The sequence below is a fragment of the Pyrgilauda ruficollis genome, unplaced genomic scaffold, assembly GCF_017590135.1.
Source record: "Pyrgilauda ruficollis isolate IOZ18807 unplaced genomic scaffold, ASM1759013v1 scaffold54, whole genome shotgun sequence".
Classification (NCBI taxonomy): Eukaryota; Metazoa; Chordata; class Aves; order Passeriformes; family Passeridae; genus Pyrgilauda; species Pyrgilauda ruficollis.
In genome coordinates this window covers 5,328,216-5,344,524 of record NW_024527044.1, presented here as the reverse complement: position 1 = coordinate 5,344,524, position 16,309 = coordinate 5,328,216, and the positions used below count along the sequence as shown (strand labels likewise).

The 16,309-nt window shown below is 43.1% G+C and overlaps 1 protein-coding gene across 5 annotated transcripts in view; it reads left to right on the top strand.

Moving 5' to 3' along the window:
- Positions 1-16,309, top strand: part of RUNX2 (RUNX family transcription factor 2) — a 150,512-nt gene that overhangs the window by 122,593 nt on the left and 11,610 nt on the right. For 2 of the 5 annotated variants that reach the window (XM_041480940.1, XM_041480942.1), the window contains exon 6: positions 1,845-2,006. The exons of 2 other annotated variants lie outside the window; for them this stretch is intronic. In XM_041480940.1, the coding sequence (XP_041336874.1) occupies positions 1,845-2,006 (162 nt within the window). Of the gene's footprint in view, positions 1-1,844; positions 2,007-8,110; positions 8,130-16,309 lie in introns of all 5 variants that reach the window. One more of the 5 variants, XM_041480941.1, reaches the window with a different exon arrangement.

Genomic DNA, 16,309 nt, shown 5'->3' with positions numbered 1-16,309 from the left:
GTATGGTGAATTATCGTAGTGGAATGAGGCAGAGAAATATGTCAATATCAGATGTAACAATGAGCAGTCAGTCAGATTTGAACCTATGCCAATCTATACAACCCTGGCCTTGAAATTGTTAAAACAAAGAAGTTCATTACATTTAATGATCAAGTGTCCTTCAGATTTCTGAGAAGTTTATGTTAACCATTTATATTACTCACCTCTAATATAAATGGCAAACTCCAGGAAAATCCTCTTAAAATTAAATTGGAAGGTGTTTTTTTTAATATATATATCTATATAGTTTTTTGCTTCAAGGAAGTATCTGCTTTCCAGACATTTCTTCAAACAAATCATGTCTGAAGAGAAATAATAAACAAGAAGTAGCTGAAACTACAAGGTTTTGCTGTGTGGAAGAGCAGGGAAAGGAGTTAAAAAAAGAAAAAAAAAAGTTGAATTTCCTGAAAAAGAGCCTTTGCTTATGCCATGTGGCTGTCACATTGCTGTCTGCAAAGCAGAGCTTTAGCACAGTGTTCTGATAGAGCAGGTTCTCCAAATCGAGTATACTTGATGTGCTTCCCTGAAAATAGAGGGCAGGATTTGAAGGGATGTGCTACAATTTTTGTGAGCTAGTCCAGAGATAGTTTTCTGTTTATTATGCAGTGCCCCAAACAAACTTTGGAGTTGAAAGTGCTTCGGTTTTGTCGATGTAAGGAAATAAAAAGCATCAGTTATGAGGTATTCAGTGATATCTTTATAATCTTTATAATCTTTATATTCAGTGATATCTTTATAATCAGATATTGACAGATATAATCAGATATTGAGAGCAAATCATTTATAAATACAAAGTGAGTAAGACTAGGTCTCCTTCTACCAATGCTTCAGCAAAAATTGATCTTTGTTTATCCTAAAGATAATTTCCTCCATAGTGAGCTGTTGCAAATATATCAGCAGGTATCATTATCTTCCAATAGTCATCCCAAACCATTTGGTTTCATATTTTGTAATTGAAGGTACTGTAAGTAATTGGGCCAGCATCCAAATGTGACATTTTTTTTTATGAATGCTGATAAGATTAATGACATTTTTCTCCTTGGGTAGAAAGGAGCACTGAAAACACTTTTCAGCACTGAAAACATATTGTGTGATGTTTGAACTGGATAACAGCTTGACAGGTTTGCCAAGTGCTGACTGTGGAGTCTGCCCACCTCTGAAGGAAACGGCCTTAGGTTGTGCCAGGGGAGATTTAGATTGAATTTTATAAAAATTTTCTTCACTCAAAGGTTGCTCAGGCTTTGGAACAGGCTGCCCAGGAAAGTGGTGGAGTCACCATCACTGAAAGTGTTAAAAAAACTTGTAGCTGTGATGCTTAGGGACATGGTTTAGCGGTGGACCTGGCAGTGCTGGACTCAGTGGTCTTAGAGGTCTTTTCCAACTGTAATGACTCCATGATTCCATGAAGTCCACTTCCTAAGATCAGACCTGGGGCTCATTCTTGTTTTCTGCTTCTCTTTCTGATTCCTGGAGGACTGGCAACTCTTGGTATAACATGTTGGAAGAGAGACATCGGGAATTTGCATCCCAGCTTCTAGACCTTTTAAAACTCTGCTCTCTGGTCTGTTCATTTCCCACAGAGATTGTTCTGGGGAGGGAAGAGCACAGACCAAGACTTGAAAGGGCTGAGTGTTGAGGAGCAAGTTGTGTTTCATTACATTCTAAGTCTTCATAGTACTGATGTGTGTATGTTCAGTAATCCCACTTCTTTCAATTAGGCTGTTGATACCCTAAAATTTTTCTTCCTTTTAAAAAAAAAATTTCTCTTTTTTTTTTTGTTTTGTTTGTTTTTATTTTCCCCCTAGACCCCAGGCAGGCGCAGTCATCCCCGCCATGGTCCTATGACCAGTCTTACCCATCCTACTTGAGCCAGATGACTTCACCGTCCATTCACTCCACAACTCCCCTGTCCTCCACTCGAGGCACGGGACTTCCAGCCATTACCGATGTGCCCAGACGCCTCTCAGGTAAAGACTCTGTTTTGCCTAAAACAATTATGCAGGGAGGAACAGGACTGGCAGCGGCTGCCTCCGTGGCCTCAGACAAAACTTGGCAAGGAGAGCAAACCTCAGCAGTGGTACCAGGGTTCCTGCATGGCAGGCAGGATTCAAAATCCCTTTTTTTTTTTCCAATGTGGAAGAGCTGCTATGTTGCTCTGAGCATGTCTCTCTCGAATAACTTTAGGTCCATTTTGGATCAGATTATTTTTAAATTGTGAACCTGATTCTTTGAACAAATGCTCTCTCTTTTTTTTTTTTTTTTTTTTTTTCCTTATTTCCCCTACAAAAGGATGTTTACTTGCATGTAATTAGGTACTGGCACAGGTTTTCCAGAAAAGCTGGGGCTGCCCCATCCCTGGAAGTGTTCAAGGCCAGGTTGGATGGGGCTTGGAGCAACTTGGTCTAGTAGAAGGTGTCCCTGCACATGGCAGGGGGGTTGGAACAAGATGATCTTAAGGTCCCTTCCAACCCATCCATTCTGTGATTCTGTGTTTTGAAGTAATTGTTATGCTCTCTATTTTTTGGTGCTTTACCTTTGTGGTATGTGTGTTGTTAGGCATCCTGACAGATACGTGCCTTTATTTCTTCAGTAGTTTTGGCTGAGGTTCATTCTCCTGTATTTCAATCCAGTAACTCAAGAAAGACTGTTTCCTTAGTTAATATGTACTCAAGAAGCCTATCAGAAACAAGCTGAGTCACTTAAAGGTAAAGATTGGACAAATTGTGCTTTGGAATGATGCAGGAGAGAGGAAATACATTTAGGAACATAGAAAACAGTAGTGAGGAACTGAGACATTTTTTACCAAACAAATGCACATTTATATATTGCACAATTCACCTTTAATGGTCTCAGTGATAAAACCATCTGTGTAAAGTAATCTGATTGCCCCAAAGTAAGAAAGAGCCTGTCATGGCACACAGTCACCTTGTACCTCTTGCCAAAAATTAGGAACCTTAGGGGAGGGAGGCTCAGTCTTAAAACTCCAACCTTGCAAGTGTGGAAATATTAGCAGCGTATGCCAAAAAAGCATGTGTAATGTAAAGAGAGCCTTTATGATTCATTAATGAAAACCAAAGAATCAGTCTTATTACATCTATTTTTTGCATGTTTGCAAGATATTATTATAATCTTGGATGCTGCTGCCATACACCTGTTTGATTCCTAGCCAGGTGAATTTCTTGCTGTTGTGTTTTCCCCTTCCACCAAGCTCATAGCACTGGAAATGCTGATCACTCCACTGAGCTGCATCCCTGACAAGCTGAACTGCAGCCAGCAGGCGTGGAGGATTTGATTAGCATAGACTCCTTGATTTCTTTCATCTTGGAGGAGGGAAGCTTTGTTTCTCAAACAGCCAGCTGCAAACCCCTCTGCAGCCCTAGTGCACTCTCCCTGCACAGAGATGCCAAAGATCTCCATGTGGGCCGAGGGCTGGAGGGTTTTGGAGCAGGTTCCTGCGGGCTCTCCATGAAATACCATGACTTGGGTCAAAAAACTCGATCGGCTTGATGCTGAGGAAATGCTTTGTTTGGCCCGAAACAGGTTCCCTTTGAGTCAGAGCCTCCTGATGGTCTGTGTTGTCGAATGGGTTATTTTTGCAATCGTGCCCGCGGCAATACCTGCAGGAGAGGCTCGGCTGGGACCTGGCAGCTGCACGCCGCATGCTTGCCCTGCAGCCCTTGCTTGTCTGTGTGTATTCAGACGTGAGCGCCTGGCATGTGGGCACAGGCAGAGAGTGACTAAAAGACCTGGCTGTGTACGTTGTGTGGCCGTGGACTGAACTTTCTTGCCGTGCTCTGGCCAGTTGCCTTCGCGCTTCTTGTCCTTCATCTTTCTAGGGCTCGAGCGATGCCTCCGCAATGCCCTGACCATTTCCCAGTGTGGGGATCTTGCTTCCAGTTAGATTCAAGAGTCAAAAAGGAGACTTTGATCTTCCACAAGTGCCAGAGGTTGTGTGCAGTGTTTGCTGACAGAAATGGAAATTCAGAATAGAAATGCCCTACTCAGAACTAGAGAGAGGCATTCCTGGCTGAAGGACTCACTCAGATGCTCAGGATGCAAGCAGGCACATTGCAGACTCAGCTGCAAACCTGACAGTGCCTCTCAAGGGTTTCACTGGCAGTGCCACAGGGAGGGAGGGCAGCATCCAACACCTCCTATATCTAAAGAGAGAAAGAAACGCAAGTTTTAAGGTGCCCCTTAAAGCAAGAAGTTTATCCCTCATACTGAAAGAAATGCAAATCACCACTCAGTTACTTAATGCATATTTAGGAAGAGAACAGAACTTTGAAGAGGGTAGAAAATTACTGCAAAGAAACACTAAATTCCTTAGAAAACTGCAGGCATTTTTAAAACATGAGGGAGAAATTAGAGTTTTATAAGGCCTTGAATAAAAAAGTCACTTTCCGATACAGTGGCAGAAATCTGATTATCGAGGCTGTTAAAAGTATACAAGGTCATTTTAATGAATGCCATATTTACTGCCTGTTGCTTAACATCATGCAGGAGGAAAAATGAGTAAAACCTCCCCCTTAGCCTTGGCTGTCACACCTACAGGCACAGAGCTTCCTATCTGCCCAAATTTCATATCACCCAGCCTTTCCACGAGCCTCCATGGCTTTACCTGGACATCTGCTAAAGTTGTTCTCACCCAGATGTTGAAAATATTAACATCCAATAAATCACAAGTGGCTCCTGGTTTTATTGTCAGTGGCAGCCCTCAGGAGCTACTTTTAATCATTTTCCTTTGACCAAAACCACACTCATCCTATGGCCAAAGTGGTGGTGCTGTTCCCCATCTTGGGATGGATACATGAGCCAGCAGTGTGCCCAGGTGGACAAAAAGGCCAAAGGCACCTGGCCTGTATCAGCAGTGGCGTGGCAGCAGGACCAGGACACGGACCATCTCCCTGTGCTGGGCACTGGTGAGCCACACATTGAATCCTCTGCTCATTTTCGGGACCCTCATAACAAGAAAGACATTGAGGGGCTGGAGCATGTCCAGAGAAGGGAACAGAGCTGGTGAAGGGTCTGGAGCACAGGTCTGATGAGGAGCAGCTGAGGGAGCTGGGAAGGGGGCACAGTCTGGGGTAAAGGAAGCTCAGGGGGGACCTTCTCACTCTCTACAACTCCCTGACAGGAGGAGACAGCCAGGTGGGACTGGGCTCTGCTCCCAAGTAGCAAGTGATAGGAGGAAGGGAAATGCCTCAAGTTGCACCAGAGGAGATTTAGATTGGATATTAGGAAAAAAATTCTTTACTGAAATAGTGGTAAGGCATTGGAACAGGCTGCCCAAGGCAGTGGTGGAGTCACAATCCTTGGAAGTGTTCAAAAGGCACATGGCTGTGGCCCTTAGGGACATGGTTTAATGTTGAACATGGTGATGCTGGGTTTGACACAATGGTGTTTTCCAACTGTAAGGATTCCATTAATTTTGGTGATGAGGTTTCCTGTGTTTCAACCCTAGATTAGGCTGAGTGTCAGAAGAGGTTTGAGGCTGCAGGACAGGATGTGGTGGGACACTGCCATAGCAATGCATGCAGTTCCTCATCCCATGGGAGAGGAGAAAAGGGCAGCAAGCTGCAACCCCGAGGAGCTCCTCAGGCAGCTGCTGCAATGCAGCTGAACTGGTCGTGTCAGTGTCTCAGATGATTTCTTTGCACTACTGGCAGGTTTGCATGCATGCTGCAGGCACGTGCACATGTGTGCCCATGGCTGCCAAAATGCAAGTGCTCATCTTCTATATTCTCCAACTGGAGGTCAGTGCTCTGTTTGCACCTACAACTAATCAATTATATATCCCAGGTATCTGGGCAGTATTCAACAGCATTAGCTGAAAAGCAAAGCATAAAAAAGATTATCTGGCATTACTCATGCAACTTTTGAACCAATGATTTTTGTGGTCCAGAAGTTTCATGTTCATATCAAGAACAAATAAAGAAACAAGTTAATGAGGCCATGAAATTGCCTTACCTTAAGGTTCCAATCATAAAAAGAGCAGGATTCCCCATATTTTTTAAAAATGTCTGTCTGTTCAGACTTCCCCAGAAGACAGTGAAAGTTGGTGGCCCAGCATAGTAATATTCTTAATTAAATAATATTGTAGTGGAAGCCATGGGAATATAAGAAAAGGGTCATTTTAGAGAGAGTTTGCCTGAGGGATGTAGTCTTATTGCATGATTCATAGTGAATGCACTCAGTCTTTGTGTCCTATGCATAACCAAAGTGCATGTGGGATGGGGAGCATGGGTGACTATTATGTAATTAATGTATATGATTCATATAAATATACACATCACAGCCATTTTACATAACACTTTGGGGCTGATCCAGCAAGTCCTCCCCACATGGAAGGTTCAGAGCAGGGAGTACAGGTCGGGTTGTTCTTGCAGTCAAAAGAGGGCTGCTCCCAGGCAGGTGAAGGAGGGATGGGTATAGACGTCCCCAGGGCAGACATCCATTCCTGAGACACTCACCCCCAACTCCCTTTTGAATCAGTGGGGACAATCTGGCATTTTCAGGACTTGACTGGTCTGCAGGTGATCTGTGCTGGTCCCTGGCAGTGCCTGGGAAGAGCCTGTTTGTCTCTGAAGCGAGCCTAGGTGAGTAGTTCAAGTACAGGCACGTATGATCTGATAGTCTGCCTTTGCTGAGGTGATTTAAGAGACAGTTTAACTGTCCCATAAACATATCCATATCACAGCCTAATTACACTCTAGTCCTGGTTTAACCCTACCTCACCCTGACCTCAACCTGCTCCACTGTTTAAGGCTTTGAGCTTGATTTTAATTTTGTTGAGGATCCTGAGAAGGGGAAGGTGAGGAGACTTCTTCCCCTACACTTTTCCTGGACCTACTCACCCTTCTGTCTAAACACAAGTCTCTTATTTTTTGCTTCACCATTGAGACAGACTTGCAGGGTCAAGATCTTCAGATGCTGGAGGACCTGTACTACAGGTGTACCACAGACATGTTCACTGCTGACTGTGGAAGATCCTGTCTGTGTTTGAGAGGTTCCATATGACAAATGAGAAAATTAAAACTGAATCTAAATAGCAGGACAAATTACCAAACCCGCCTTTTTCAGGCCTGGGCTGGACCTTTCCACTATGCCTAGAAATTGCGGTCCCACTAGCTGGATTCCCCACAGGATGCAGGGTGGACTTTGCTGTCTTTATATTTACTGTGTCATTGAGCAGGGGCATGCTGAGTTAGATGAGGGACATGCTGGGATCAGGCCCTAAATAAAAGAAGTTTGCAGACCCATCCCTCTGAACTAAAATGGCCAGAAAATGGTATCTTCACCAATAAATTACACAGTGGTAGGGCTGGACTGTTAAATACCAGTACTGTTAAGCTGTCAGCAAGGCTGGTGTTGAGTGGGGTTGGCCAGCATGGTTGCAAACAGGTCCCAGCTGTGGTTTGGAAATGAGCAGAGTCCCGAACCTGCTCCTGTGGGCAGCTCAGAGTCAGCCACCCCATTATGAAGTCAGGATTTAACATTACATCTGTGGCCAGACCATCCTGACTAGATTTAGAGCCAGGGAATGTGCCCTGACCCTGTTTGCTAGTTTGTGTATAGCCAAACTTTCCCATTAATTCATCTCGCTCTGTAGATAAATCACCACAATGTTTCGGGCCATCCTGGACCCTCATCTCAAACTGAAATTTAAGAAACCTTCCTGTTCTCCCAACTCACTGATGGCTGGCAATGCCAGCCATGCCTTAATCAGGGACAATACTGTTTTTTTACACAATTTAATTTTCATTCTTGTTAGTCTAAAAATCATATCATAAAAAAACCACATGGAATGGAAGCAACTCCAGCTGAACCTCTGGATTTAGTATTTGTATGTCAATGAGAAAGAGGCTGACTGTGATGGGTTTTTTTTTCTTGGGGTCCTGTACTGGTTGTTGTCTTGGGTTTCTCACCCTGTGTGTGAATTACGTTGGATTTTGCTAGTGTCATGTACTCACATGATTTTTTTTAACTGGATTTTTCCTTTTGTGGGGAATTTGGTCTTTGAATCAACTTTTAGAAATAAATGTTGTTTGTCTTCTCCTAAGGAGCTCAGAAAACTTTACTGCAACTAAGTAGAAACTGTGGCCATGGAAGTAGCTGTGCTTTCATCCCTTAATTCCTGCTAACTTGATTAAATGTTGTGGGCAATAAGGAAATGTCAGGACGGGACCTTTTATAACGGAAGGCACTAAGTGCTGTCTCCAAAATACAATTCTTTTCTTCTTTATGTGCTGTGGGAAGCAGAGAAACAGTTAATGCCATGGCTATTGCCAGCATGGCCCTGGTGTGAGCAGCCCCTGCAATGAATGAGCAGTTCACGCTTCAGCAATATTGTCTCAGGCTCTTGGCAAAGCCAAGAAGCCAGCTTGGTTTCTGGTGAGCTTGCTATGCTGGGATGTTTTTCTTGGTGACTGTAACAATTTTCACTCTGTCTTCTTCTTTTTTTTTTTTTTTTTTTTTTTTTTTTTAATTAAATGGAAGCCGAAAGACTCAAGGTTGTCTCTGTCTCCATGTTGCCTTGCTAATGTTCAATGCTTTCCCTGCAAGGTGAAACTGAGTAAAGAACTTGGGGAACTCAGGTCTTCAGAAACAACCCGTTCATTTTGCTGCCTTCCCTAAACTTGTAACTCGCCTTCCTTTTTCTTTTTTTTTTTTTCATTATTTTTCAGTGGTTCTATTTATTTTGTTTACCGCAGGTTTTCCATTTTTAGTCTCCTGCCCACTTGGTGCCACCTGGGAATCTCAGCACTTTGGCACTCATCTGTGGGCTTTCAGTAGCAGCCTCTCCACTGGGCTGAATCTCTCATTGGAGTAATTGTCCAGAAGATGCATTGCATGATCCCTACCTCAAATTTTTGTAGCGTGGGTGGCCTCAAATTAGGCACCTATGCCCATATTTAGGCGGTAAAACAAGTGGGCTGATTTTCAGATGTTTGAATGTTACAATGCGTGTCTTTAAACCCTTTTCATTTACTTAAAACGGCTGTTGGGAGAGGAAATAAACAGGAAAAATGAAGGCAGAGGGAAGGAGTTTTACTCCTGAAATAAGGGATTTTAGAAAGTACTAAAAAGAAACAAGTGGAATGTTTTGAAATGGAATAAATTTGTTGCTGATACAGGCAGGAAATAGCACACTCAAATATATGTGGATGTATAGATATATTTTTATCTGAGCTTTTTTTGCAATGTGTTTTATATTTAGGACACATATCAAGATTTGCATCTGTTTCCAGAACTTGCTGCTAACAGTTAGTAATGATGCCAAAACATACTTTAGTTCCAGCTTGAGACCAAATGATATTCAGGGCTTTTTTTTTATTACTAATTTAGGGTCTGATATTAATTAAGGAAATTTTCCATAAGTGCCAGGCTTTTTCTGAAGAACTCATTAAAATTATATTAACTTAAACCGGAATCACAGTCTGAGCATGTTTTGTAATGATTATTCTTACTGACTCTGCTGGGTTTTGTAAACAGAATGCTAATTGTTAGTGGGGCAACCGGGTCCTCAATTCCAGACTTCCAAAGGGACAGATCCTGAGCCACTACCTAGATGTGTGTTCCCAATAAAGTCAATAAGCCTCTAACAGGAAGGCTGTGGGATAGAGCTCTTTGTTTCATCCTTCTGCAAAGGCGTTTGATGATTTCCCCCTTCCCTTTGTGGAATTGCTGTTAATTTTCTACCTAGGATGGAGCCAGCGATGGCAGCTGAGGCAGGCTCACATGTGTGCTGATGTGGAGAGGAAATGGATCTTCATGTGTGAAGCTCTGTGGTGCATGCAGGGTGGTCAGGTCCACTTATTTACCCCCCTCTCCTCACAAGCCCACAAGGAAGCTGGGGAGAGACTTCTGACAAGAGCATAGAGTGACAGTGCAAGGGGGGAATGGCTTTAAACTGAAAGAGTTGATTTAGGTCAGACATGAAGAAGTCATCGCTGTGAGGATGGCAAAATACTGACACAGGCTGCCCAGAGAGGTGGTGGATGACCCATCTCTGGAAACATTCAAGGCCAGGTTCAATGGAACTCTGAGCAACCTGATCTAGTTGAAAATGCTGCTGCCCATGGCAGGAGGATTGGACTAGGTGACTTTTAAAAGGCCCTTTCCAAACTAAACCATTCTGTGATTCTATTGTGTTGTCCTTAAGTCTTTGTGGCCTTGTGTCTTTGTTGCATTGAATTGGGTTTGATTAATTGGCCAATATGAATTTACTAAATGGTTCCATAAAATGCTGGAGAATTTGGTCCTTCTCAGACTGTGACTGTGTTTGGTAGAAGGTAAGGTAAAGAAGTATCATATGTCCTTCAGAATCTGAATGGTTTAAATTCTGGAAATTTTACACTAAAAAGTACAATTCAAGAGGTAAAAACTGCTGCTGGTAGAAATAGCTGGAGCTGCCTTGGTTTTCACTGAAATTTCCTCTCATTTCTGGCCATTCAGAATTTGACCACACTGAATTTGGTCAGCAAGGAAGTGTTAGATCCCAGCAGAGCTTCAAAAACACCTTTTTGAAGTGGTTTAGTAATGGTTGTTGGCCCCATTTTACTCATGACCAAATCTCTTCCTCTCTTGATGAATGTTTTAGCAGAAAAGAACCTGGTGTCCTGCCAGCTTGGCTGTCATATTTCAAAGAGCTTTGATACTGGTGATACTGGGCTGATATTGGTACAAAAGGAAAGGCTAGAGCCATGCAAGTGGCTCAGCTTTTCTGTGGTTGTACAAAAGCAAACAATGTAGGCAGTGAAGAAGACGAAGATGGATGAGATAAAATGAGGGAGCACACCTTCACATGGGCCACGAAGGATATTATTAAGGGAGAAGGAACTATTTCATATGCGTAAAGGGAGTGTATTTAGGGACACTAATCTGGAAATCTCTTAATGTTTGCTTTCAGACTGACTCAAAAGAGTGAGGGAAGGGATCAAAAAGCAGGAGATGCCTTCCTGAGCTTGGGACAGTTTCCCCATGTCTGCAGGAGCAGTGTGCGGGTGGTGGAGTGGCCCCTCAGGGAGAACCCAACCCGGTACCCACATGGTGCTTGAAGGTGCTGCTGTGTCCAAGGAGTTTTTGTGGAATGTGAGGATTTTTAGCAATGGTGAAGCTTCATCTATGAGGCACAGGGAAGAATAATTTGACATAAGCAGATCTCCACGGATATATAAATTCATTGATTATTGTACAGTGAAGCCCATGTGAACATCTGCTTTGAACTCAGGTGTAAGATTTCTCCGAATTAGCTCTCATTTGAACTTGAGGGCAACCTTTGGGAAAAAAAGAAAGACCAAACACTCAGCTGAACTTCACTGAAAAATTTCCAGGGAAGCAAAACGCACCACTGCCTTTGGTTACAGATGCTAATTAACCTCACTTTGAAATTTGGGTCTTATTACCAGACTGAATTTGTCTAACTTTATTTTCCGCTCTTTTTAACTAGCTACAACTTTGCTATAACTTCGTCTGCCAGAATATAGCACTGATTTTTATTTCTGAGGGTCTCTTGTGTTCCTGTGTTGGTGACAGGTACATAGAGGTGGGGAGGACAGGAGGCTGTGGTGGGTCTCAGGGAGGTGCAGAAGCCACAAGCTGGTGCGGGACAGAATTGGTTTGACTTGCAAGGAATCTGAAGGAGGACTGTGAAAAAATATTTTGGTCAATTCAGTTTGCTGTGGCTTCACTATAATCTATAAAATCCTGGAAGTTCCCTTCCTAATCAGCCAAACTCCTACTGTATCTGCTGAAAAGGTGTTATTTTTGGTTGAATTAATAGCACCACTCTACTTTTCCAACCCACCTGAAAAAATTAACTGGGAAAGCATTTTTCACTGACTTTGTGGGCTTCTGCAATTCCTTTAGGAATTTTTCTGTCCTTGTATTTGCTCAATTGCAAAGTCCTAACAAAATGAATTTAATTTCTCAGATACCACCCTAGATGAAGATAAAGGAATAAAACAGTAGGATGCATGTCCTCCCTTAGTTTTTCTGCACTGTTTATTATTCCATTTTAAGAAACAAAACTGTAGTCACGGGAGCTTTTCCTCCCAGGTTAAGTTTGCATTTCCATTGTCAAAAGCAAAGCTCAGAGCTGATGCTAAGGCCCTGTTGGGGAGCAGACACCCAGCTAGAGCAGCCTCTTTGCTCTCCACAATCCTAATTGTTCCACAGGCAAACTTGCAAATAGACAGCTGTGTTAATCTCTTGGGATTACTTGGACCAGGCAATGTTCTCATTGTGTGAAGAAGTTTAGTTCTGTCAAGAGAGGTATCATCATACACTTAATGCAGGGGATTTTGTGGTGGTTTAAAGGTGTGTTTGGAGGAGGAGAGGAGTCAATGTGCTGTGTGCTCAACCCTGTCTAGGCCATGTAATCTCCAGACTTCCCAGTTGTTGTTCCCAAAAGGCTCTCTGACCATCCATTTGGCCTTTTATCCTGTGGTAGCCATGAGTGTTAGCTGTAATGTGCTATTTTGTAATTTGGGAGTGCTGGGACAGTCAGCTAGAAGAAGCCTCCTTGGGCTTGTGTGAGAAAGGGGAGCAATAGTAAGAAAGGGGAGCATTGGCAGAGAAAACAGCCTGAAGGTTTTAAACCAAGGATCAATTCTGAAAGCAAATTGGAGGGGTAGGGCATCTCATGGCAATCTTTCCATCTCTTAACATCACAAATCTCTGGCAGTGAGCAGTGAAAGGTGGTATGCTTGGGTTAGGAGCGGTACCCACAAAGCCTCTTTCATTTAGCTGAGATGAAAAGCCCCTACACAAGCTCTAGTGATGCCACATGTGTGGTTTCCACTCGTTATTTTTAATGTTTAACTGGGCTATCACTGTCTGATCCACAGGCATCGCTGCTTTTTAATGCCCTTTCCTATTAAACAGATACTGTTTAGAATTGTCAGAATATTATAAAGCCACCAGCTAAAGCTATGTCCATCTTGGTTAAATTTATTAATTAGACTTCACAATGGACTTGCTTGGAAAACCAGTTTGAAGCACAGGTACAGGATCAAATCTATGAGGCACATCATTTTTATTGGATACATGTCTGTAAAATCACAGCTTGCCATATTTAATTTTGCACTGAAATGATGTTTTGTGTTGTGTTGAATGCTGATTGTGGGATTGAAAAATTTCCACAAACTGGAAATCAGTCCCCTTGACAAGGCATCAGTTGAGGTTTTGGCTTTATCTGGAGCATGCAGGTTTGGCTCCTGCAAGCAATGCAGTTCAGTGATCAAAGCAGTAGTTGTATTTAGAAATAGCTAATGAACCTCTGCTGGAATCACTGCTGAATGCAGAGAGTGTTTTTATTGTGATGGTGTCTGGAGGTCTCATCCCCCCTGTGCTAAGGACTCTACAATGAAGAAGGAGGAGGAAAAAAGGGAAATCAGTTTTACTAGAGCCAGGTAATAGTGAGTGTGGGTCAGAAGGGAGTGCAAAAATGAAATTGCAAGGAGGGTTCTGAGATAGATCTGAGGCTCTTCACCTCCTTCCAGGCTTCAGAACAAGCAGGAAAGAAAGGAAAAGCTGCTTGTCACACTTGTAATAAGAAGCAAATGGTGTTGGTCAGGTGAGGCCAAGGGGCCATCCAGGACCCATCGCCTTCCCAGCTTGGCCAGAAATGGTCCCTCAGTTCCCCTGGAGCTCAAAATCAGAATATACATATACAGCTGAAGGTGTCTATCTGTATCACTGTATTTAATAGCTGTTGACACAGCTCTGTGAGTCTGCTTACCCTTGGGTAGGTGGGAATTACCTCAAAGGAGCTGCTGGATCAATTATATTTCCTGTAGGTCTGTAGTGTCACAGTCTTATCGGACTGACAGAAACCTTGTGAGATCACGTGACCTGTGCTCCTGTGTGGAGAAATAGGATCAAACATCTGCAGATGATTCCTGTTGAGTGGAGCCAACTAGTTATGTGTGTTGTTGCCACTGAAAACAAAAATAAAACCATGTCCCAAAGAAGGAATCCCAGCCAAAAAAATTAATTACAGTTGAAATAGCTAATTTGAGTGCAGTTAAAAGACTAGAGCTGGACAGGGTTTGTCAGCCTTGAAAGTATAGAGACCTCTGTAAAAAAGATCATAAACATTTAGATACCCTCAAGGGTGCAAATTTCAAGGCCTGGGATCCAGTCTAGGGACTGACTACTGAAAAACAGACCTTCTGCAAAGGTAACTGGCTGGACAAATAGGAAGGGAAGCAAGTGCCTCAGAAACACCAGGAGGGCTGCTGACCCGAAATCTCCGCAACATAAGACCAAGATGAAATGGCTCATTGGACAAGGCATCTCGCAGAAGCTGCTCAGAGGAAGTCCCCGGGAACTGTGATGTGGATGCTGGCATGGCTGGAGGAGCCACAGAGGAATCCTGGCAATGGGAAAAAGGCACCTCTCTTCCCCCTTTCTTCCCTCTTCCTCTCTCAAATATCTCCCTCCAAAGGGATTTTTTGTTTGTTTTTGTTTTCATTTTGATTCCTGCTAAAAGCCAACCCGTGTTGTTTTCTTTTTCATGGGTGAAGAGGCGCGCAGGGAGGACCTAAGCAGCACTGGAGCCGAATTGGGAGCCACTGTATTAGATTCCAAAATTAGATAGGAAGCTGGGTTTAAGGGTAGTCCAAACCCAACCAGTTCCTCATTTGGCCTGGCCCATGTAGGTGGGCCAGACTGGTTTGGAGCTGTTTTTTGGACAGGCTGTTTGCCCATGGAGGAAGCCATTCCAGCCGCAGTGGGGCTGGAGCTGGCGCCTGGTGCTCAGCCAGGCCAGCTCCTGCTCTCACTGGCCTGTGCTGCACAGGCACTGGAGGCCTGGTTTAAAGCAATTCTGCTGCTGCTTTCTCAAGCAGATGAGGACAACTGAAGGTGCTAATTCAGGCTGACTTTGTATGCATCCTTTTTATCTCAGAAATCGGGATTGCATATGAAATTTTATTTCAAGTCCAGTGCTCTTTGCTCTGACTTTCACTTTTTCTGTATCTTCACCATTGAAGAGCTTATAAAAAATGTCTGTTGGGTTTTACCTTTAATCTTTTCCAACAAAGGATTTCATAGTATTATCTAAACTGTACTACTAACTTTTGTCATTTGCCTAATATGAACTATTGAAATATACCTTGTATAGTAAGCAAAATTTACACAGGAAAGATCAAATTATTTGCCCAAATTCACAAAATAAATCAACAGCAAAAGCTAGGAAGCATTGTATCACATTTTCCCTTGTAGCAGCTTTAATGGTTAAGTGGGCTTTCTATTTCTATTCCCAATCACTACTGATGATCTGAACTTAAAATCCAAGATATTATATCTGAGATAAATCTCTACTGATGCTCTAAAGTGCTGCTAATAGTATGGCCTAAGGGGCTGTACATCAAACAGCCTCAAGCATGTTTATGATGTGAGCTGTTACAGACTCAAGTCTGTTTCTTTTTCTCATCACCACCTTCCTGGGAGGATAAAACCCATATTCAGACTTTACACTATGGAGAAGAAGCATTTATTTAGAGGTGTTCCGAGTTAGGCTGATTTAAGCTTCAGCTCAGCTGATGAATGGGGATGCTGTGTAGACCATCTTATAATGGATTGAAACTTTGCTTACAGTATTTTGCCTTAATTTAGTAGGAGGCTCAGGTTAGGTCTGAAAGGAATGAAAAAAATATACAGAGGGATTTACACAGCTTTTATTAAATAAGATTGAAAATTGTATGTTGTTAAAGTGAACATAAGAAGGGATACAGTGCCTCTAGCCCTGCTGTACAGCTATGTTTAGCTGTGTTCTGCTGAATTTTGTGGCAGCTTGGTATCTAAACAGGCACTGAGTGCCTAAACCCATGGACTGAAACCTCTGTAGATCTTTACACAGCTCAGTATTTTTGACTCCTAGCTATGAGAGCAACAGCTCCAGTGAAAACAGCCCAGAGGTTGTATGCAGTTTTCCTCCATCTTCCTGGAGCTCATGGTGATGGTCCTGCAAGTCCTGCTCTGTGGCTATAGAGCCACAGCTTCGCTCCTGCCGTGCCAAGGTTGTGACATCCCCGAGCTGTTCTCGCTCTGTCCCATGGCATGGGAGCAGGATTCAGCTTGGTGCCCACCTATGGTTCTCCCCACAGGGCTCCCTCTCACCCTGGGCCTCCTGAAATTTCCTTGGCCAGTGAGTCTTGAGTCATTCTGACGTGTTTGGCCATTTCATCACAGGGCCCAATGTCACTACTGTTTGTGTTACGTGGGGGAAATGCATTCTCACTGTAAGGGAAAAAAACTCTGG